At 45.0% G+C, this 23,296-nt stretch overlaps 1 protein-coding gene across 4 annotated transcripts; it reads right to left on the minus strand.

Moving 5' to 3' along the window:
* Positions 1-4,567: 4,567 nt before the first annotated feature.
* Positions 4,568-23,260, minus strand: LOC477365 (L-threonine 3-dehydrogenase, mitochondrial). 4 transcript variants are annotated; one of them, XM_038573655.1, is made up of 9 exons: positions 22,998-23,260; positions 12,575-12,773; positions 10,881-10,923; positions 10,584-10,654; positions 8,573-8,722; positions 8,300-8,472; positions 7,204-7,294; positions 5,393-5,662; positions 4,568-5,070 (listed from the first exon to the last, which is right to left on the minus strand). In XM_038573655.1, exons 1-9 carry the CDS (start codon positions 23,115-23,117, stop codon positions 4,931-4,933), a joined length of 1,257 nt encoding a protein of 418 aa, XP_038429583.1. In that variant the 5' UTR covers positions 23,118-23,260; the 3' UTR covers positions 4,568-4,930. The 4 variants fall into 4 exon arrangements, with proteins under 4 accessions (XP_038429583.1, XP_038429584.1, XP_038429582.1 ...); XM_038573656.1 differs by lacking the exon at positions 22,998-23,260 and adding an exon at positions 22,640-22,754; XM_038573654.1 differs by lacking the exon at positions 22,998-23,260 and adding an exon at positions 22,202-22,490.
* Between the last annotated feature and the right edge of the window lie 36 nt (positions 23,261-23,296).

Raw genomic sequence — 23,296 nt, forward strand, 5'->3', positions numbered from 1 at the left:
GAGCATCTGCCTTCAGTTCAGGGTGTGATCCTGGAGTCCTAGGATCAAGTCCCACATCAGGCTCCCTGCATGGAGGCTGCTTCTCCCTCTGCCTATGTCTCTGCCTTTCTCTGTGTGTGTGTGTTTCTCATGAATTAATAGATTCTTTAAAAAAAAAAAAAAAAGAACTGGTCAAAATAAACATTTTTAATTGTTTCTTTTTAATGAATTATTGTCTCTTGTTAATACATTTCTTAAATCTTTTTTTCTTAAGGATTTCAAACAAAAATAATAGAGAAAATATTACACATCCCCCTATATAAGGCAAATTTTTCTTCCAAAAGTATTCCTTAGAGAGGGTCACCTTATACATGAGACATCACAAAGTCTTTTTGATACCCTAAGCACTGTCAATAACCTGAACAAAATGCTGTTGATGGAAATATATTATTAGCCTCAGAAATCTACAGCAATGCTAATACCAGGTGCTGGTAGAGCAGACCGTAAAGAAGGCAGTAAATTAACATATTTTCTAACGCTCTCTGAGATTATAAAGCTACAATTTCAAGCGTTAAGTGTTGTTTAAGAATCACTGAAAGCAATACTGTAAGTGATGGTGTGGCAATCACAGGATGGATTTTGAATGCCCTGGTATTATGCAGAGAGAGAGTTCTGGTTTGCGATAAAATTTCCATCAACAGCATCACATATGGTTTAAACAGTGCTGCTTCTAGGAGTATCCAGCTGGCTCAGTTAGGTAGAGCAAGTGGCTGTTGATCTCAGGGTCTTGTTGGGGATAGATTTTTAAATGAAAATGCTACATGTCCAGCAAATTGGAACAAAAGATCACTCACTCTTGATTTGTTAGAATACAAAAGTTAATGTCAAAGGTGAACTTGAGGGGCACCTGGGTGACTCAGTTGATTAAGCATCTGCTTTCAACTAAGGTCATGATCCTGGGATTCTGAGATTGAATCCTGTGTCTGGTTCCTTGCTCAGTGGGATGGCCTGCTTCTGCCTCTCCCTTTACCCCTCCCCACTCCGTGTCATGCTCTAATTGAATAACGTTAATGAAATGTGAATGTAATGAGGGGAAAGCTCATTTCTTGGTTAATAGTTGAACAGACTGCCGATCCCCCAGGACCAGTGCAGTACCACACCAAGAGGTCTCTCCTGAGCCTCTGGTTCTCCCAGAAGGAAGAGAACCCAACGGTAAGAACCAGCCACCCGTGTTGTGGGTCACTTTGCAAGAGCCTGTATTCTGATCTTGTACTACAGGGATTGCAGGGGAATCTGCAGGGCTCAGCCACTGGGATCTGATTGTGACCGAAGGGCCAAGGGGCTTGCAACACACAGGCACACAGATCTTGGCAGACTGAGCACAAACCTGAAGCACCCTCATAGTCATCCCAACCAGCAGCACGGCTCACCTGCAGAGCCATGTTGCCGATGTGTTCTAAGGACTTAGGGTGTACATCTGCCTGATTTAGGGCCTCACACAAGAAATTTCACCAGCCTGAGAGCCTGGCTTGCCCACATTCAGGTAAGGAGTTGAATCACAGCCACACCCACTGTGGAGCATGTCTTCCAGTTCCATCTGACCAGAAAGGGCTGGCCACAACCAACCCCTGCAAGCTGTGGGGCCCAGCAGCACTTGAAGTGAGAGACCGGTGGGCAGAGCTAATTGCCTTCAGAGACAAGTCAGTCCTGGGAATGGAGCATTACTATGCTATACCCAGGCAGGGCAGATTAGTTCAGAGCCAAGTCTGAGGATCACTCCCTGCCCTTCCCAAATGAAGAGCCTTGACTTGTATCTTGATAATTTTTTTTTTTTTTGATATGACACCTAAAGCTCAAGCAACAAAATAATTAAAAAAAAATCAAGCTAAAAAGCTTCTGCACAGCAAAAGAAACTGTCAACAAAGTGAAAAGACAACCTACTACTGGATGGGAAAAAATATTTGATGAGGGGTTAATGTCCAAAATATATAAGGAACTCCTATAACTCAACTGCAAAAAAACAACCCAACTCAAAAATGTGTAAAAGACCTAAATAGACACCTCTCCAAAAAAGACATACAGATGGCCAACACGTACATGAAAAGATGCTTAATCACTAATCATCAGGAAAATGCAAATTAAAACCACAATGAAGTATCACCTCACATCTCTAAGAATGGCCATCATCAAAAAGACAAGAGGGAGGTGTCTGGGTGGCCCAGTTAAAGGTCTGATTCTTGGTTTTGGCTCAGGTCATGATCTTAGGGTCCTGAGATGGGAGCCTCACATCAGGATCTGTGCTCAGCAGGGAGTCTGCTTCCCCTCTGCGGCCCCCTCCCCCACTCATGTACTCTCTCCCTCTAAAATAAATAGATGAATCTTAAAAAAAAAAAAAAAAAAAAGAAAGAACAAGTACTGGCGAGGATGTGGAGAAAAGGGAGCCCTTATGCACTTCTGGTATACCAGATTGTATACCAGATTTACAACCAGATTGTAAACTGGTACAGCCACTGTAGAAAACACTATGGAAGTTCCTCACAAAATTAAAAATACAACTACCCTATGATCCAGCAATTCCACTCTGGGAATATATCCAAGAAAGGCAAAGACACTAACTTGAAAAGACATTTGCACCCTCATATTCACAGCAGCATTATCGATAAGAACCAAGACACGCAAATAATCAAGTGTCCACTGATGGACAAATGAATAAAGAAATGATGGTGTATATATATCCACAATGGAATATTATTAAGCCATGAAAAGATGAGGAATCCTACCATTTGCAACAACATGGATGGACTCCAAAGGTGTTATGCTGAGTGAAATAAGTCAGACCAAGAGAGACAAATACTGTAGGATCCCACATGTGGTGGGGAAAAAAACCCAGAAAATCCAACCTCAAAGAAAAAATAATCAGTCTGAGAATTGTGGTTATCAGAAGTGGAAGATGGGGGAGGGGGAATTGGAGTAAAGTGGTCAAAAGGTTCAAAGTTTCAGTGATATGATGTGTAAGTACCAGAGATGTCATGTCCAGCATGATGACTCCAGTTACCACTGCTGGATGATCCATAGCACAGCTGTGAAGAGTCAAAATCTTAAGAGTTCTCATCACAAAGAAAACCTGTTTTTCCTTTTATTCTTTTTCTTTTATATTGTATCTCTAAGAGATGATGGATATCAGTTGAACCTACTGTGGCAATCATTTCACAACCAAACCATCATGAAATATACCTTGAACTTTTGCAGTGATGTGCATCAATGATTTCTCAGTAAAACTGGGGGAAAAAAACCCAAACAAAACTTCGAGTGAATTTAACAGAATATATCTAAGTTTAAAAAAAAAAAAACCTCATTAATGTTTGGTTTTAGAAAATAATATACACTAATATAATACGCTTTCTTTAAGAGAAAAAACTATATAAACTATTAAATCATTCAATTATTTAGAAGTTCTTCAGTTAAAAGTTATATTAATTTTCTACTTTTTTAAAAGATTTTATTTATTCATGAGACACACAGAGAGGCAGAGACATAGGCAGGAGGGAGAAGCAGGCTCCATGCAGGGAGCCCAATGTGCAACTTGATCCCGGGACCGCAGGATCACACCCTGAGCCAAAGGTAGATACTCAACCACTGAGTCACCCAGGTATCCACCCGACCCCACCCCCCATAGCTTTTTTAAGTAGGCCTGGCACAGAGCACAATATGGGGTATGAACTCACAACCCTGAGATCAAGATTTAGACGCTTAACTGACTGTGCCACACAGGCACCCCAAAAATTAAATAGATTTTAAATCCAGTTATGTCTCCAAAAAAAAAGTTCATGTTTCTATGCCACAGTTGAAAATTCCAAATAACCACATCATTAAGCACATAACAGAAATGCCTTAGTCCATGACAGCTTTGTCCAATATGCCCATGATTAATCTGTGCAGTTTTACTCTCTAGTGATTTCACAGATGTCCTGAGGCTGTTGGAAGAAGTAATCTGTGTATCTTTATATAGAAATTGCTTCAGAAGGGTTTGAGGGGGCTATCCTAAAAGCTCAATCTAAGAACATATATTAAAAGAAAATGTTGTCACAAGAATAGTTCTCTTTAGAAAACAGTGTTTGGACCTGGTCCAGTGGGTTGTAGCCGAAACAGAATAACAAGATGGTGCTTTAAGATTCCCATCCGCATCTATTGAGTCAATCTGAAGGTATGGAACCCAGAAATCTGTATATTTATATAAGCTCCTCTAGGAGACTGACACAGCCAGGTAAAAGAATGACAGTCCTGGTAATCAATACTTAGTTCACGAGCAGGAAGGTAATCAAAATAAGAGGTGCTCCCCATTACTAGTTAGATCATCTTTGATATTCTTCATTTCCTATGGATATATCTTTTTACAAAAAAGTAAGTTAGAAGTGATCATTTTTGAAGTGTTAAAATGTCTTGAACATTATGAACACATGGGATTATACAGCAAACATTTTTTATGTCCTGATGGGACAGTACACTCTTAAAATTAGGAGATTCATCTTTGACAGTCTTTAAAATGTAATCTTTGGGGTCTAGTCAAGAGAATAATGGAGTCTTAGGAGGGATATTTAAATTAAATTTAATTAAAGACAAACATCACATATGTCTACCTTCCCCAAAATGGTCAATTCCTCTGAATTAAGGAAATGGAAACTATTCTGACCAAAATCTTCATTCTGTGACATGTGTGTTTGGGCAAGTTTAGGCAAACACCAAAGGTTTAGAAGTCCCACCACCAAACCTACAGCATTGAAAATGCAAAAGCCAACTTGACTCTCCAATCTGGCAGTTCAATGTGAGCTGCCAAACTTTCATCCAATGAGTCTTTCCCACTCCACATAATCTAGGTTCCTTGGGGTAGTTATGGTTTTCCCTTGACAGTTGACCAGGAGTTCAGGTACATGAACTCTCCCTTCTGATTCCCTCAGTTAGCTTGTGCAATTCTGGTATCAGAACCATAGAAGTTCAACATCGTTGTCACCAGCTCTGGAAGATCAAAATCGTGTTTCCACCCCCAGTCCTTCCGAGCATTGCTGTCATCAAAGTTCATCGGCCAACTATCCGCTAGGAAAAGACATGGAAGAGAAGCTTAAGTTACTCAGGCTCTATATTTGCAAAAACGGTCTAGAACATTTTATATAAAGGTCTATCATACAAGGTACCACAAAAGAGATTCATTCTTTGAAATTCCTCCTTTGAGCAGACCAGAGTGGCCATTATGCTCATACACAGCCATCCTCTTAGATTAGAAGATTCCATTACATGTCCAGTGTCAGGCACTGTGAATTGGGACACACTATTAAAATCTCACACAAAGCTGTAGGGTAGGAATCTTCTACTCCAACCCTGCTCAGGGTTTTCAGGGAGTTTGCAATGATGTACCAACCTATGGCCTGGCGAACAGAATCCACGTTGTATGTAATCTGGAATTCTGGTATGTGCTTAAGAACCTCCTGGGCCAGGTCCTCTGGGGTGAAGCTCATGGCATTGACATTGTAGGTCCTCATGGAGAGGGACTCTGCTGGGGCCTCCATGACCTCCAGGGTGGCTCTGAGACAGTCATCAATATACATCATTGGGAGCCTTGTGCTGGGTTTCAGGTTGCACTCAAATTTGCCACTCTTTATGGCATCATGGAAGATCTGGACCGCATAGTCTGAAAGAGAATCCTGTCTGTAGGTCTTCTCACAACAAAATGATGAATGAGCCTTTTGCATTAGGGCAGTGTTTCTCAAATGCCTTAGTCTTAGAACCTCTTTATGATCCTCAACAACACAGAGGACCCCCAAGGAGGTCTTACAGTGTGGGTCCTATCAATATCTACTACATCAGAAATTTTTTTATAAACTTTTTTTTTAAGATTTTATTTATTTATCTATTCATGAGAAATAAACGAGAGACAGAGAGGTAGAGACACAGGCAGAGAGGGAGAAGCAGACTCCATGCAGGGAGCCTAATGTGGGATTCAATCCCGGGTCTCCAGGATCATGCCCTGGGCCAAAGGCGGCACTAAACTGCTGAGCTACCCAGGCTGCCCTACTACATCAGAAATTAACTGAGCATTAAAAAAATATTCCTACATCTTAAAATGATAATAAACCCAATAACATATTCATATGTATGATATTATACAAGAACATATATTCCAAACAAAAGAACATTTAGTGAAAAGAATCAGGCGTGTTTTACATTTTGACAATCTCTCCACTGCCTGGCTTAGTAGCAGACAGCTGGGGTCTCCTGTGCATTTAGGCCACTGTGCTGCCATACCTCACACAGCCTCTGAAAAACTCCACAGGGCACTCATAAGGGTGAGTGGAAAAAAGGCAAATAACATCTTAATACTGACATGAAAAAAGCTTTGACTTCTTGGACTCCTTGAAAAAGACCAAGGATCCTGAGAGATTCCCAGTGCAAACCTGGAGAAGCACTGTATTAAGGCAAAGGCTTTTTAAAAAGTAACCCAAATGAAAATCTCCTTTAAAATCCTTTGGATTTTATCAGGCTTAGCTTTTATAATGTTTTATTTTATTTTATTTTTAAGATTTTATTTATTTATTCATGACAGAAAGAGAGAGGGGGGCAGAGGGAGAGGTAGAGAAGCAGGCTCCATGCAGGGAGACTGACGTAGGACTCGATCCCGGGTCTCCAGGATCACACTCCGGGCCGAAGGCAGCACCAAACTGCTGGGCCACTGGGGCTGCCTAAGGCTTAGTTTTTATATTGTACCTCAGGACCCCTCACATGGGGAGGATTTCTAATACAGGAGTTACCAAACATAATGCATGATTGAGTCCAAACTCATAATAGTAACAATACTTACGTTCCTTTTAAGATATGCAATGCATACATACAGTCCATTTTCGTGGAGCTTTCTGCATTAAGAAATAAAGGCTGGATTCAAAGAAAGAGGCTATTTCCTATTTGGTGTCTTCCTACATCGCAGATGACAAATTTGTTCTTGAATATGATCTGATTTCAGCACTGTGGATGGCCAATCCTGAGCTGCATTTGGAACACCAGCATGAGCTGCCCTTAACAAGTTAAAGTCAACAGGATTCCATGAGCTTCTCAGATGCACTAGCCAGAGGGGATGTAGAAAGTCAGCACGCAGCTAAAAAGACGGCCAGTCCCTTGCCACTCTTCGGGGCACCTAGAAAGCCCATCTAATGAGCAGAAGCAGAAAACAGCACTTACCAGTTGTTCCTCCTCCAGGCTGGGAATCAGCTGAAATGATTCCAGGATATCTCAGGCATCGGAAATCTAACCCATACCGGTAATGATAATACTACGAAAAAGACAAAAGCTACTTTAAAACAAATCCTTAAATCAGATAGAGCAATGCAATGAAAAAACAGCTCTTTGGGGCCTTAGGGATGGGGTGGGAGAACGTGTGGAGTATATTTCCATGCAGTTCTATTAAAATACTGCTAAAAAAAATGAGACTGTAGAATTTCTAATAGCCACTCACTTTCTTTAATAAATAACCCTTAAGTTTTTATCTTTAAAAAAAATTGTCACTCTGGTGACATTTCAACACGGTCAATAATCAGCCTCCACTGATTTCCAACCTTCCTCTGGAAGAGTCACTGCTGCGGTTCGGAACAGCCCTCCGGGAGCATGTTCCCACAGTGTGGCATTGGACAGTGCGCAGAGGACTTTGAGAGAGGAGGGCAAGGCCAGCTACATCGGCTAAGGGAGCAGACACCAGCTCACATTTGCCGTGGAGTTATAAAGACGAAGAGTATTTAAGAAAATAAAACCAGGGCAGCCCGGGTGGCTTAGCGGTTTAGCGCCTGCCTTCGGCCCAGGGCGTGATCCTGGAGACCCGGGATCGAGTCTCACATCAGGCTCCCTGCATGGAGCCTGCTTCTCCCTCTGTCTGTGTCTCTGCCTCTCTCTGTGTCTCTCATGAATAAATAAATAGAATTATATAAATAAATAAATAAAACCAAAAGTCATTTGACGTTCTCCATAACACAAAGTTTTAAAATCACCTCCCCTAACTGCCAATCCTGGGAGCCGGAAAGAATGGAGCAGTACACATTTGCAGGCAGCAAATGAAGAAGGGGGTGCCATCGTGGGGCCTCTGGGAAGCACGGAGTGCTAGCACATGGCCAAAGGCCAAGGAGTCCTTCTGGAGCTATCAGTACCCTGCCACTTGGCAAAAACAGGACTCGGTAGGAGCAGTTCTGGGGGCTAGGCCAGATCCCCCCAAAGACGAATCAGCAAGCATATGAGGCAAAAAGAATAGAAAAGGCAATGCTGAGTCATCTTGCCAAACAGCGCTTACTTCTCCCATGAGCTCCGCGTGGACTTTGGACACCCCATAGATAGTCCTGGGCCTCTGAACACAGAGATCAGGAGTTGGATTCCGGGGAGAAGTAGGTCCGAAAGCTCCGATCGTGCTAGGCACAAACAACCGCAGATTGTGCTCTGCTGCGACGTCCAGGACGTTATGCAATCCTGAAACGAATGGACACACCACCGTCTGAAAAATCTCTTACCAAAGAACTGAAAAAAAGCCTGGCAAACCAACCATTTGGGGCAAGACCCAGAAACTTACCGGTGATATTTACGGCTCTGGCCAAGGATACGTTTGCTTCCCCAACGGCACTGAGCAAAGCGCTATAATGAAACAACCAGGTGATGCGGTTGTTTACCACGATCTCCCGAAGATTCTTGTAATCCAGAATGTCGGAATAAATAAATGGGCCTACCAGGAACACAGCAAAACCACAGAAGTGCGAGTTTGGGATTTAAAAAGCTAAGTGGCCCTTCACCCCTTCCCCTGTTGACTCGTGAATTCCACTAGGACCCGCTTGGTGACTAAGGCACTTGGACACTCTGCAGCATTTTGCTTATGGAAGAAAAAACCCCAACCACCCCCAGGTAATAATAGCTAGTGCTTACACAGGACTTACACTTGCCAGGCACTGTCCTAAGGGCTTTCTGTATATTTAGCTCTCATACAATCTTTGAGAGATATATTTTACTGGGAAGGAAACGGAGGCACAGAGAAATCAGCAGTAGCCAGGGTCAAATAGAGAATAAGTAGAAGAATTGGGCTCCCAACCAGTCAGCTGGCTCCAGAGTTGATGCGGTTAATAACCACCCCTACATTTCACTCTGATGAAAAGTGACATATTTTAAAAAGGATATAGAAGTGGATTTTTTTTTTTTAAGATTTAATTTGTTCATGAGAGATAGAGAGAGAGAGGCAGAGACATAGGCAGGCTCCTCGAGGGGAGCCCGATGTGGGAGTCAATCCCGGTACTCTGGGACATGCCCTCAGCCGAAGGCAGAGGCCCAACCACTGAGCCACCCAGGCGCCCCAGAGGTGGATTTTTAAAAGAACATAGAGCTTGGTATAGGTATAGAAGGACCACAAGCCTGAGCTAGGCAGAGCAGGTTTTGTTCAGTGGCACCCACTTAACAGCAAAGTACCAGTAAGCTGAAGGCTGACATGGAACCAGGAAGGACCAGGAGACTTTCTAAAAATGTTTGTAAGGTAGGAGAAAACTTGAGGAGTCTGAAGTGTTTGTGTGTGTGCACAGCAGTTCAAAAGGAAGTCTATGTTGGGGCGCCGGTGGCTCAGTCGGTTCAGCACTGGACTCTTGATTTCACCTCAGGTCATGATCTGGGGTCGTGGGATTGAGTCCTGTGTCAGGTCTGTGCTCAGCATGCAAAGCCTACTTGGGATTCTCACTCTCTCCCTCTAAAATAGTAAATTTTTAAAAAAGATTTTATTTATTTATTCCTGAGAGACACAGGGAGAGAGGCAGAGACCTAGGCAGAGGGAGAAGCAGGCTCCCTGCGGGGAGCCCAATGTGGGTCTCGATCCCAGGACCCTGGGATCATGCCCGGAGATGAAGGCAGACACTCAACCACTGAGTCACCCAGGTGGCCCTTTTTAAAGAGCAAGTCTGTGTTGAAATAGGAGGATTAATTGCTCCAAATTTTTAAAGTTTCTTTTCCTCATTACAGAACTTGATTTTGGTGTTCCCTCTGAGCAGAGAAGTTAACTAAAACCTCAAAAAGTTGGGAATCAAAGTTTTTATTCAGAAAATACTATTCCAAATAAGATCCAAAGATGTTATTCCCAACTTCACTTCGAGTTCAGAAGAGCGCTCCTGTTCTTGTAACACCTGAACAAGCAGCAGCATTACTGTAGACACTTCACAGAACTATGAGGGACCAAAATAGATTTTTTTTTTTTTTTGAAGAGAGAGAGTGGGAGAGCAGGGGCGGAGGGAGGAGGGGAGGGGGGGGGGAGAGAGAGAGAGAGAGAGAGAGAATCCCAAGCAGGCTCCACACTCAGCATGGAGCCAGACCCAGGGCTCGATCTCATAACCGTGAGATCATGACCTGAGGCAAAATCAGAAATCAGACACTTAAAATGACTGAGCTACCCAGGTGCCCCAAAACAGGCAATTTTTAAAAGTCACACAACTGAGCCTTAATAACGCCTTTCTTTTCATCACAAGCCTGGTTATGAGCTGATCCCATGAGCCACCTCTCTAACTGCATTTTGAAAATCAAAGATAAAACAAAGGCAAGGCGTCTTGATCTCTTACCACTGTGGAAGATGTGGTCGGGGGGTTTCCTTATGTCAGACAAAATCACACTGTCCTTCCCAAATCGTTTCCTGAAGGGAAAAATCAAGACCTGTGAGTTGTACATCTAGGATATACCTGGTCCAGTGAAAACACTGTCTCAAATAGGGCAAAGGCCCAGCGTGGTAAATGATGAGCCACGGATCTGCTACAAGTCTATGATACTAAGAGCAAAATAAAATGATTAAATATTGCCAAAGACAAGATATATATACTGAAGAACTCAGATTTTCAATTTCAGCTTTTTTGGGCTCTTACCTCAGAAAGTTAGCAAGCCCCACTCCAAGCTGGCCAAGACCCCCTAGATGAAGAAGAAAAAAGTGGAACTTTAATCCAAATCTAACCAATTCAGTTATTTCCAGAATGTAGTAGCAGAATAAGACTATATGACAATCTCAGCTAATTAGGGAAAGCCCCAGTCTGACTTGGTGGAACTAAATTATATCTTCCGAGCTAGGACAGAGATCAATGTAGGTGATATTAGTTGTAGAGATAAAACTCTTTCCATGGAGTGACTGATGGCAAGCAAGGGTGCAGGAAGAGGACAATCACAAGAAAGTCGAACCTCCTACCTCCTTGGGCCAGCAATCCCCTCAGACCTGCCCTTATTATTTGAAGCTTGAGTACGACAGGTGCCAAAACACTCAAAGCTAAATATAACAGTCTGAGATCAGCCTTGGGTGGGGTTACCCAGAAGCCCATCCCCCATTAGAACTGGGCTGGGGTAGGGGAGGGGAAAGAGGGGACAAACCAGGAAGCCATCTGTTAAAAGGGTAGACAACTGAATCGACAAGGAGCCCTAAAGAAAACTAAAAATGACTATTAGAGGGACAACCTGGCTCAGTGGTTGACCATCTGCCTTTGGCTCAGGGCATAATTCCAGTTCTGGAATCAAGTCCCACATTGGGCTCCCTGCAGGGAGCCTGCTTCTCCCTCTACCTAGGCCGCTGCCTCTCTCCCTGTGTCTCTCATGAATAAATAAAATCTTTTTAAAAAATGACTATTAGAGCTTCCTAATTTAGAGGCTCGAAAATGCCACCAGTAGGAATGGGCATGCTGCAGGGCTGGGAGTATAGCTGGAGGAGGCAACCACAAATTTCATCTGGGAGAAATAAATGAGGTAGGGTGATACAGAAAGTGGGATTTCCTGTAAGCACTTGTTGCCATCGGACTGGAACCAGGAAGGATGGTGTATAGGGGAAATGACTATACCTTAAGTCCATTTCCAGAGAAGACCAGAAAGAAGGTAGTGAAGATACACACACACACACACACACACACACAGTGAGGAATGTCAGAAGCCAGTGAAAGACAATCTGGTGGGAAGAAGGAAATAAAGTGTGTCCATCAAGTCAGAGGTGGGGTTGGTTTGGCTGGAAGGTGTGGAGTGCCAGGGAAGGCCCGGAGCAAGGAGGGCAGGGCAGCAGGGGCTGGGTGGACACAAGGTAAGGGCCACAAGGAGCAACTCTGGCGACGACGTGATCAACTACATTGTAAGATGATGGGGACAGGTTCCTTGGATGTGCAACAACTGCTGGGAATCGAGGACATCGAATTTAGGTTGAGGAGTTTGGCCAAGGCAAGACGCACCTGATGCGCTGCCCATGCCCTGGTCCCTGCCCACTCCCTATACAGGAGCGCCCTCACCCCCGGGCCACCCCGGCTCCACAGCAGCTTCTGCTCCCGGTTTCCTGCAGCCGACCTTCAGAGAATACAGAATCACGACATGGACACAAAGCACTGGCAACGGTGGCACAGCGAGGATTTCAGGCTTGCGGGATCCTGGAGGAAGCCAACAGTGGAAAAGGCTGTTTCTGATGAATACATGTTGGCTGGTGGCATGGGAGCTGTTCCAAACACAAAGCCGTGCAGAAACAGCACAAGAAAAAAAAAAGAAGAAGAAAGAGGATCAATTTGCAAATCCTGAAAAAAGGGGAAAAAAAAAAACCAACCTGTAATTAAGACACGTGGCTGGTCTGTTCCAGAGAAAGAGGCGGAGTGGAAGCTGGCATCTGCTGGAATCTGCCGAGGGGAGGTGCCCAGAAACCGCAGCGGCGGGGCAGGCATCCAACAGCCACAGGCTGGGCTCCCCAGCATCTGGCCGGCGACCTGCCGCAGCATCCTAGCGAGAGGCATTTCTCTACAAACACCCTGCAGGAAAAGGGGAGCAGGGTTCATTATGCCACCTTTTATTCTCCCAACCTCTCCAAACGCAAGCTAAGATTGTCAGCTCATGGGCAAAAAGCAAGCTGGACTCACGAACCGAACTAAAGAGGCTGCTGAGTGGGCCGACAGGAAGCCGGTCAAGAGCCTACGGTGAGCTGGGCTCTGCAAAGGGGATCAAACACTGCAGGCAGACAAAAGCCGGGCAGAGATTTAGAACTGAAACCGCATAATGCTGACATCAACTGCATCTAATGGTCACGGTGGAGGTGACCCCACATAGAGCCAGAAATGCCAGATACACCAAGTCAGGGGATCCTAGCGAGGTCTTCACATCTTTACCACTGTAAGCAATTTGTTCACACACCACGGGAAGGCACATATGGGCCCCAGATTAAATAACCTCATGCCCTACAAATCTTGTGCTAACGCCTAGATGTTCTCTTTAGAACAAATGCAACTAGAAAAGCAGGTGGTTAAGATAGAAAGGCCCTCAGTGATACTCCATAAGCTGTGACTACTTTTTTTTTTACTGCCCTCTTCTTAGGACAATTTGGAAGAGCCATCTTCTTTCCTTCCAGATCATGTACATTTTAGTCTTTCTCCTCTTTCTCACCAGTTTTATTGCTTCTGGACCATGAATCCATTTTGGCCTTCAGAGGTCAAGATGGTCTGATCATATAAGGCTTGAGACTAGAGGCACATGCAGGGCTTTCATTTTGCTGATTCCATCCCTCACACCCAGGCAAGCATGTCGCAAGAATAAATAGTAAATCAGAGCCACCTAGCCTGCTCCACTGGTTCCCACCCTCTAAAGTCAGGCCTGTTGCACTCTGCACATGGCCCTATGGCTTCCTTCCATGGTAAGATTTCCAAGAGCTGGGAGATGAGCCTTCAGAGCTGACTCTGGTGACCTACCACCTTCCAAGTTGCTCACCAGATCTAACCATCTTATATTTGTCAACTACATTTGAAGACTGTTTAAAATCTGAACTTAGCCTGCTCCCACACTCAACTCAGGGCCTTAAGAGAACAGTAATACATAGCCCTTCAAAGTCCCTGGGGCTCTTCGTCCCAGCGAACTTTGCCAAACAAGTAGGAGAGAGGCTTCTGCTACAGCATTTCTGGCTGCTGGGGGAGGGGGGGAGGGGCGGGGGAGGGGGGAGTCAGGACTATGCAAGAGGTCCGCACTGTGGGCCACATTATAGGAAAGGCCCAAATATCCCTTGGAAGACCTTTGGGTTAATCATCCTTACAGCCATTGTGGTCATCTGAAACCAGGTAAGAACTCTTGATTCTTTTTTGGGGGGTGGGGGGAGCAGAAGGTGGTAAACTGTAATTTTCTTATTGGAAAACAAATGTATAACTCGGAATGGACTTGAGGCAAACTGTGCCATAAACAGATTTTCTTTAAGCGGCTAAACAGAGTTTAAAAAGCAAGTAACAGGGGATCCCTGGGTGGCTCAGTGGTTTGGCTCCTGTCTTTGGCCCAGGGCGCGATCCTGGAGTCGCCAGATCGAGTCCCACATCAGGCTCCCGGCATGAAGCCTGCTTCTCCCTCCTCCTGTGTCTCTGCTCCTCTCTCTCTCTCTCTCTCTCTCTCTCTCTCTCTATCATAAATAAATCAATACATCTTAAAAAAAAAAAAAAAAGCAAGTAACAATAAAAGAAAAGGTTTCTAGTAAAGGACCAGCAGTACAAAAAATACTGTATGAGTACATGGATAATACACCCGTTTTGCAATAGTGCAACTCTGAAGTACATGTTGCTGACTGTCCATACTCTACATATAGAGTTATGGCTCCTCGCTTTTACAACATGCTGACACTTCCTAATGAAAACCACTTAAAAAAAAAAAAAAAGGCATAACCCAGATCTTCCCTCATTTGACCAATTCCATTTAGGATGAGGTGTGCAGAAGGGCTTAGATTTATCCAGAGGAAGCCATGTGCAACATGTGACTGGATCAGTTGGCTCAAATAAGGTTTCAGGACAATGACAGTAGGATAAGGGAAGAAAACAGAGGAATGAAATCCTAATCACTATACATGTATATTTTTGGACAGCAGGGGGAAACCTTTTATAGAGAAGTTACAAAGAAGAGGTAAATAAACAATTTGGTACAAGAAATTGAACCCATTCTATACAATGTCCACACAGTGCTGTCATCATGTATACAGTCTTCACAGTTCATGTGCCCATCACCATGATTATCTGCTTCCCTGTCCATTTTGTCAACCTCAGCATCTGCTCGCTTCTCTCTCAGGTCTGTCATCACACGGTGAAGCCCAGCACTCATACAGTCACTGCCATCCTTATCAAACACATGGAATGCTCTCCAATTTCTCCCTCACTGTTTCATTCATTTTTCTTGCCAGCATTGTCAGAAATTCTGGGGCTCTGTTGCACCATGACCATCAGCATTCACTTCATTGATCGGGTCTTATAACTGTGCTTCTGGGAGATTCTGCCCAGAGGCCTCGTTACAGTTCCCAACACTTGTTGGGTTTTTTGTTTGTTTGTTGTTAAGAGTTGGGGTGGGGGGGGAGCAGAGGGAGAGGGAGAAAGAGAATCCCAAGCAGGCTCCACAATCAGAGCCCAATGTGGAGCTCAATTCCACGACCCTGAGATCATGACCTGAGCTGAAATCAAGAGTCTGACACTCAACCGACTGAACCACCCAGGCACGCTGATGCTCACTTTTTTTTTTTTTTTTTTTTTGAGGCTCACATTCTTAACTGAAAATAAAGCATTTTAGGTTAGCCATGTGAACAATTTGTAATTGAGTTGGTCCTTCTTATTTCACTTTGATTAACAGCTAACATTTTGATGCTCACTATCTCACTATATGCCCAGGTCAGTGAGTGATGCAGCTCTTAACCACCAAGCAGCACTACCGTCCCCATCATACAACTGCTTTGATTAACAATGCATGAACCTTTAAAACAAAAAACTGCCAACCATCTACAGCAAATAGCTTTTCCAAGTCAAGATTATCACCTTGCTCTCACCAAGTTCAACTGAATAGTGTTAAGGCAACAGTTTTTTTTTTTTTTTTTTTTAAGGCAGCAGTTCTCAAGTTTTTTGGTCTGTGGGCTTCTTTATATTCTTAAATATTGAGGACTCTGAAGAGCTTCTGTTCATGTGGTTTACATCAAACAATGCTTGTTGTGTTAGAAAGCAAAACAGATGAATGTTTAATATAATAATTCATTTAAAGCCAATAAAGATTTTTATGAAATAATTATATTTAAAAAAATAGCAAAAAGAGTGCCATTTGTTTGTACATCTTTGTTGTCTGCCTTAATGGAAAACAGCTGGATTCTCATCTGCTTGCACCCAATCTGTTACTTAAATTGAAGTATATAGAAAAAAAAAATCCAGACTCACGAAGTGAAATACTGGGAAAAGGGAGCAGTATTGTAAAAGCCTTTTCAGAAAATTCTGGATACTCATCTTTGCAAACCAAAACTTGACACGTGGACACGTGGTAGTTTTGTAAAGGTTAGTTGCAATGTAGAATCTGAAGCCATTATCAGTGAACCTTTTGGATTATGTATCTTAAAAGCCACTGGTCTACCTAGTGCTTGGAGCAGATCTTTACCCCTGAAGAATTTTGTAATTTTGTGCACTGGTCTTTTGGAAAATATTGGTTCAGCAAATTATGCAGGACTTCCCAGTGTTAACACACTTCACTATAGAATATCAAAAGGTCATAGTGATTTTATCAGAAAGTTTCTAAATACTGAGAAGCTATCAAGCTCACAGTGGTAGATACAAGTTAACAGGCAACAAATGCCATTAGTTGTTTCCTCAAAGGGACAAGCTCACTTGGTTCATTTTTTAAAAACTACATCCGGGACGCCTGGGTGGCTCAGCGGTTGAGCGTCTGCCTTTGACTCAGGGCATGATCACAGGGTCCTGGGATCAAGTCCCGTATCGGGCTCCCCACAGGAGCTTGGTTCTCCCTCTGCCTAAGTCTCTGCCCCTCCCTCTCCCTCATGAATACATAAATAAAATCTTAAAAAAAAAAAATAAAACAAAAAACTGTATGAATAAGCATGAATAACTCTAGTTTTTCGGTCATTCCTTGAGGCAAAAATGATTTTCTATAAGGAAAAAAAAGTGGCCAGTTCCACCTACAATTCAATCATACTAAAGTGCTTTACTTCAAGATAGCCATCACACCTTAACACAAACAAGTGCATCCCCTCAGCACAAGCCATACTGTAAAGATAAGTTTTGAGCCTGGGTGGATCAGTCGGTTGAGCATCTGCCTTGGGCTCAGGTCATGATCCCAGGGTCCTGGGATTGAGCCAGTATGGGGCTCCCTATTCAGCGAGGAGCCTGCTTCTCTCTTCCCTCTGCCCCTCCCCCGGCATTAAAAATGTTTAATAAATAAATAGATACATTTTATTAAATATTGACCCTTGAAGACCTAACAATTTTACTGTTACAGAAAAGGCATTCCTAAGTAAAACTGGCAGATTTTTTCTTTTTTAGAAAGCACATGAAGACCATCTACTAGTACTTTGATGCCACTGCCTTGATTCCTGCAAAGACACCTGTGGTTTTAGCCAGCATTGCTTTGGCCCCATCAGTGCAAATTCAATCTAGTTGTCCCAAAATAAACCATGAAATTCAAATAAGTTATTCTACACCGAATTCTACACCGAATACCTTGGCACTACTTGTGTTTGCTGCTAAGTGTTCGCCAGAAAGATACTCCCTGATGACTGGTTTGGTGCTGATACCAGATGAATACAAACAAAATGACAAATCCAGCCATGACTGCAAATTCTTCCTTTTTTTTTTTTTTTTTAAGACTTTATTTATTCATGAGAGACAGAGAGAGAGAGAGAGAGAGTCAGAGACACAGGCAGAGGGAGAAGCAGGCTCCATGCAGGGAGCCCGATGTGGGACTCGATCCTGGGACCCCAGGATCACAAGCTGGGCCAAAGGCAGGTGCTACACTGCTGAGCCACCCAAATTCTTCCATTTGTAAGACAAAATACACTTCTGTTAAGATCCTAACTCAGTCTTCATGTTTGCAGCTAAATTTTTAGTTTGACAAGTTTCTATATTATTACAAAGTGACAGTGCTATGATTTCTTTCAATGCTTTTTTTTATCCAAACAAGGCTTTATTGTGTTTCTCCAGCCACTGCAATCTTATAACCTATCCTACTAGATGCTTTAAAGCTTTTTCATTTCTAGTTTGGAAAGCTATAACAAATCATTTTTGGCTTTTCAAGAGCTCATCATAACTACATTTAGGTCACTCAATTCATTTTTCTTCAGCGGATTCGGAATAGTTGATCTCAGAGTTAACAGCACTGACACCATAATATGATTCAAAAGGGTTCTCCAGCATATAAGACACATAATGTAAATTTCTAACAACTGTAAAATGGTCAAAATTGATCACATTTTTAGGTCTTATTTAGTTCTGTATACTGCTCTGGAGTAAATTCCTCCCTTCCTTTATTCGAGGAACTCTGATAGATCATTTCATTTTTTTTTCCCCAGCATTTATAGACATGGATGATACAGCTCTGAGTAGAAAAATGTTTTCTTAGCATCCCCCTGTTTAGCCAACAATCCTTAAAAAATACATAAGTATCCTTTCATTTTAGAATACTTTCATGTCAAAAAAAAAATACTTTCACATTATTTAAAAATTTAGAAAAGTTTTCAAATCAAGACTATGAAGCATACTTACTTTTTGTTATTTTTCTTTCCATATAGGCACACGGAAAACATAGGGATTTCAAAGTGATGACTTATTAAAGGAAATGAGGTCGCAGAAGTGATAATGGGTATAACTGAAGGTAGCTAGTAAGCATACAGTAGAAGTACTAAGAACTGAATTCACCTCTGAAAACACTTATTTATATTCCAAGCCTACTTACTCTTAGAAGGTTCTAGAAACACAAGATTCTGGAATACACGCAAACACACTTCATTAATCAGAGGAAAAGCTCATTCCCAAGTCAGTGTACACTGGAAAATGCTACTGTATGCTTTTAAGAGAAAGGATGTAAAAGGCAAATGACATCTTAGTCTTCTTTTTAGAATAGCTGGACCTCACAGACCCTACAAAATATCTCAGGGAAGCCCAGGATTCCCCAGATCATACTTTGAGAAGAGCTGTTCTACAGTAAAATTTGCTCTGCCAATCTAGTTATTAAATTTATATAGAGAGAATCCATCAAACAGTCTCAGTCCCTCTTTAAAGATTAGATTATAGTCCACAGACTTTCTCTCTCAAGCACCTTGTTTATTTAACCTGCAAAGGGACAAAAAAGAAACAGGTCAACAGACTCTTCTCCAGAAAGAAGGGAGTGCCTCCCCAGCCCAGGCCTTTAGGGGTGGTTGTTATACCACTTTCCCCAACTCTTGGCGTGTGCCCTCTGGGCAGGAACCACAGAACTCTAAGACAGCAGTGACCTCATGAAGAGGGTGGGACTGACGGAGATAGAGACTCAGAGCTCAGGCTGCTTTGGTCATGTATGGATATGGGGGGTGGTGCTGGTTAAGGAATCAAGGAGAAGAATACTAAAGTCTCTAATTTGCACGAAGCAGGTGAGGTGAGAAGGCATTGAGCTTGGTTTTGTATACATTGGTCTTAGATGCCAAGAGACAACATGGCTGTCTCTCTCACAAAGTTGTGAGCTCTTAGGAGCAATTCCTGGCAATACCTGATACAGGTCAGTACTCACCAAATCCTAGCTCTAATCATTCTTAGCTATAGAGACAGTAAATAAGAACGTATTAAGTAATATCTCTGGCACTAAAGCATGAAGGTAAAAGTATCCAGCCACTGACAAATGGATGGATGCACAAAATGTGGTATATACACAAAACAGTATATTGTTCAGCCTTGAAAAAGGAGATCTTGCCACATGCTAAAACATGGATAAACCTCCAGAACACTATGCAAAGTGAAATAAGTCAGTTACAAAAGGCCAATTACCAAACCACTCCACTCTTATAAGTTATACAAGGTACCTAAAGCAATGAAAATCACAGAAAAAGGAAGTAGAAAGATAGTTACTAAGGGTGTGGAATTAGGGGGAAAGAATATCGGTGTTTAATTCCTTGGCATATAGTTTCAGTAAGATGAAAACGTTCTACAGATCTGTTGCACAGTAACCTAAATTTAACACTGCTAAAGTATACACGTAAAAATGGTTAACATGGTAAATTTAAATTATGTGACTGCAACCACAATTTAAAATATTTAAATTCACTTAAGAAAAAAACAAACAGGGATCCCTGGGTGGCGCAGCGGTTTGGCGTCTGCCTTTGGCCCAGGGCGCGATCCTGGAGACCCGGGATCGAATCCCACGTCGGGCTCCCGGTGCATGGAGCCTGCTTCTCCCTCTGCCTGTGTCTCTGCCTCTCTCTCTCTGTGACTATCATAAATAAATAAAAATTAAAAAAAAAAAGAAAAAACCAAAAAAACAAATGGTCTGCACACACCTATATTGCTGAGGAGCTACAAAATTTACGCAATAGAGATCAGTGCTGCCTCCAGAAACCTAACAGTTCAGTTGGTGCCTACCAAACCCCAGTCTCATTCAAACTCCCAAGCCCTGGAGCACCCGAGTGGCTAAGTGGTTGACCAGCTGCCTTTGCCTCAGGGCTTGATCCCAGGTCCTGGGACCCAGTCCCACATCAGGCTCTGCTGGGGGGTGGGGACTACTTCTCCCTCTGCCTCTCCCTGTGTCTCTCATAAATAAACTCTTAAAAAACAAAATCTCTCAAGATCTTGTCCCACTTAACTCCCCAATGTGTTTTTCTCCCTCTGCTTATAAACCTGCTAAAACCTATCTTGTCCTCCTGCTGGCTTTGTTTCCTCTCCCAGTCCCAGGGGTGTTGGGTTGCTCCCAACCTCCATTCCCTACCCCTCCTAGTGGGGCTTCCTACCCTGCACTCTGGGACACTGCTTTCACTAAAGAGGTGCCATGTGCCTGGCTGACGACTTCCAGGCTCCAAATTTTCCAGCACCAGGAAGCTACTAACCATGCCCCCCCCACCCCGGCCCCCCCAAGCCCCCAGGTTCTCCTACCTCTTTGCTGTAAAGACCCATAATGCTTAAATAACACATTCGCAAGGCAGTCTCTCCTTTTATTTTAAGATTTTTAAAAAATTTATTTATTCATGAGACACAGAGAGAGAGAGAGAGAGAGAGAGAGAGGCAGAGACACAGGCAGAGGGAGAAGCAGGCTCCATGCAGGGAGCCCGATGCGGGACTCGATCCCGGGACTCCAGGATCACGCCCTGGGCTGAAGGCAGCACTAAACCGCTGAGCCAGGTGGGTTGCCCCAGTATCCCCTTTAAATCGTCCTGTTCCTTAAATAAGCAATGTGTACTCTTCATAGAACTGACCCAAGGAAAAAAATCAGGCCCCTGACTACAGCAGCACAGATGAAAGGCCTGCTTTCCTGAACTCTTACTTAACCCTCAACTACCCCTGAAGCTGGGATCTTTTCTCCATTTCGCAGGATGAACTGACCTGCCCAAGGTCAGGCAAACACACCACCAAGAGGGGGTGCGAAATCGGATTCGTGGAGTCTCAAACAAACCCTCCTTCCAGGGTGTTATGCTGAGTGAAGTAAGCCAACTGGAGGACAATCATCATATGGTTTCACTCATACGGGGAATATAAAAAATAGTGAAAGGGAATAGAGGGGAAAGGAGAGAAAACGAGTAGGAAATATCAGAGAGGGAGACAAACCATGAGAGACTCCTAACTCTGGGACACGAACAAGGGGGTAGTGGAAGGGGAGGTGGGTGGGGGGGTTGGGGTGACTGGGTGACGCGCACTGAGGGGGGCTCTTGACGGGATGAGCACTGGGTGTTATGCTATGTTGGCAAATCGAACTCCAATACAAAAATATACTGAAAAAAAAAAAAACAAACCCTCCTTCCACCACCCTCACACGTCTCCCTCCAGAGGAGGGATGCGGGATCCCTGGGTGGCTCAGTGGTTTAGCGCCTGCCATCGGCCCTGGGCGTGATCATGAGGTCCCGGGGTCCCGGGATCGGGTCCCCCGTCGGACTCCCTGCAGGGAGCCTGCTTCTCCCTCTGCCTGTGTCTCTTCCTCTCTCTGTCTGTGTCTCTCATGAATAAATAAATAAATCTTAAAAAAAAAAAAAAAAAAAAAGAGGAGGGATGCGACCAGGCACCCAGGAAGAAGACAAAGAGGACTCATCTGCGTGGGCGCGGAGGGGGGCACCCACCGGCCCAGGGCTCAGGGCACCGCCACGGAGCCTCGGTACCCGCCTTTGCCAAACCTCAGGTTCCCTCAAGCTTAGCCTGCTGAGAGCGTTTAACAGAGCGAACCACGAAGAGCACTTAGCAAACTGCCCAACGTAAAGACTGCACGAGCAGGTCAAGTCCGGACTTACCTTGGCGATGAGCCGAAAGCCAGGGGAAAAAAAAATGCCTAGAAAAACAAAACACAAACCCAGAGCCCTAAGCTTGAGATACAGAGGGTCTTGGAGGAGGCCTGGCTCTGCGGGACGCGAGGAGGGGACCCAAGAGCCGCACACGGGTCCCCGGCCTGGCCTGGCCCTGGGGGAGGGGGTGTGGGGTCGCATCCTTCCCGGGAAACGGCCGGAGAACCGTGGCGCCCACCCTTATTCCTGGGCAGAGGGGGTCCTCGCAAGGTGGAAGGGGACGTGTCGACCCCAGCAGCGCCCCGCCCTCCCCGCCCCCCCGCGGCCCCGGTGTCGGCTGGAATCCCGGGGTCACACCGGGGGCCCCGCGACGTCGGCCTACGCGCCCAGCGGGGATCCGTCCCGGGCACAGCCCCGGGGGGCACGTCCGGCCACCCCCGCGCTGACCTTCCCGCAGGGCCGCCCCGGATGCTGCGCCGCGGGAACCCGAGCTGCGGCCGCGGGCGGAGAGCCGGGCAGCCCCGTGCGCCGCGCCTTTATTCCCCTCCTCCCCTGAACCCGCCCCTCCGCGCACCAATCCCCTTCCTCGGCGGGGGCCCCGGGTCACGAGGGGGCCGGGGTGCTGGACCGGTCGGGCGAGGGAGTTCCCCGCGGCGGCAGGTCCAGGCTGCGCGTCTTGGCCTGGGCCCCTCTGCAGGGTCAGGGTGCGCGCAGCTCTGCAAGGGCCTCCCCCTCCGCGGGCATCGGCCCCTCCGTACCACCCCCCACCCCACCGCGGGAACCGGCTCGGGCAGGCGTGCAGCACCTCTGCCGGGGACCTGGGGAGCGGGGCGGGACCGGCCGAGGACGCAGCGCAGGACCCCGAGCCAGGAGAGCGGAATCCTTGAGCGAATCCTGTCCTCTTGGTTTCCCACGTGGGAAGCATCACCCCCCAAGGGCACGGAGCGGCCCAGTGAGCATCATCTGGGTCATCTGGGAACTTGTTAGACCTGAAGGTCTCCGGCGGCGTCCCGGGCCTGCAGAGTCAGGCTCTCCGGGGCGGGGCCCCGCGAGCTGCGCTCCACCAGCCCTCCAGGTGATGCTGCGCGCCTACTGCGATCCCCG

This window comes from Canis lupus, chromosome 25, assembly GCF_011100685.1.
Source record: "Canis lupus familiaris isolate Mischka breed German Shepherd chromosome 25, alternate assembly UU_Cfam_GSD_1.0, whole genome shotgun sequence".
NCBI lineage: Eukaryota > Metazoa > Chordata > Mammalia > Carnivora > Canidae > Canis > Canis lupus.

What these genes read in the sequence shown, in the direction of transcription:
- LOC477365 (XM_038573654.1), bottom strand. Translation starts at nt 22,393, where the DNA reads ATGCGACCCCACACCCCCTCCCCCAGGGCCAGGCCAGGCCGGGGACCC. An exon ending in CAGAGCCGTAAATATCACCG is followed by an intron (nt 8,473 to 8,572) that starts GTAAGTTTCTGG and finishes CATTCGTTTCAG; the next exon opens with GATTGCATAACGTCCTGGAC. An exon ending in ACGCGGAGCTCATGGGAGAA is followed by an intron (nt 7,295 to 8,299) that starts GTAAGCGCTGTT and finishes TCTTTTTCGTAG; the next exon opens with TATTATCATTACCGGTATGG.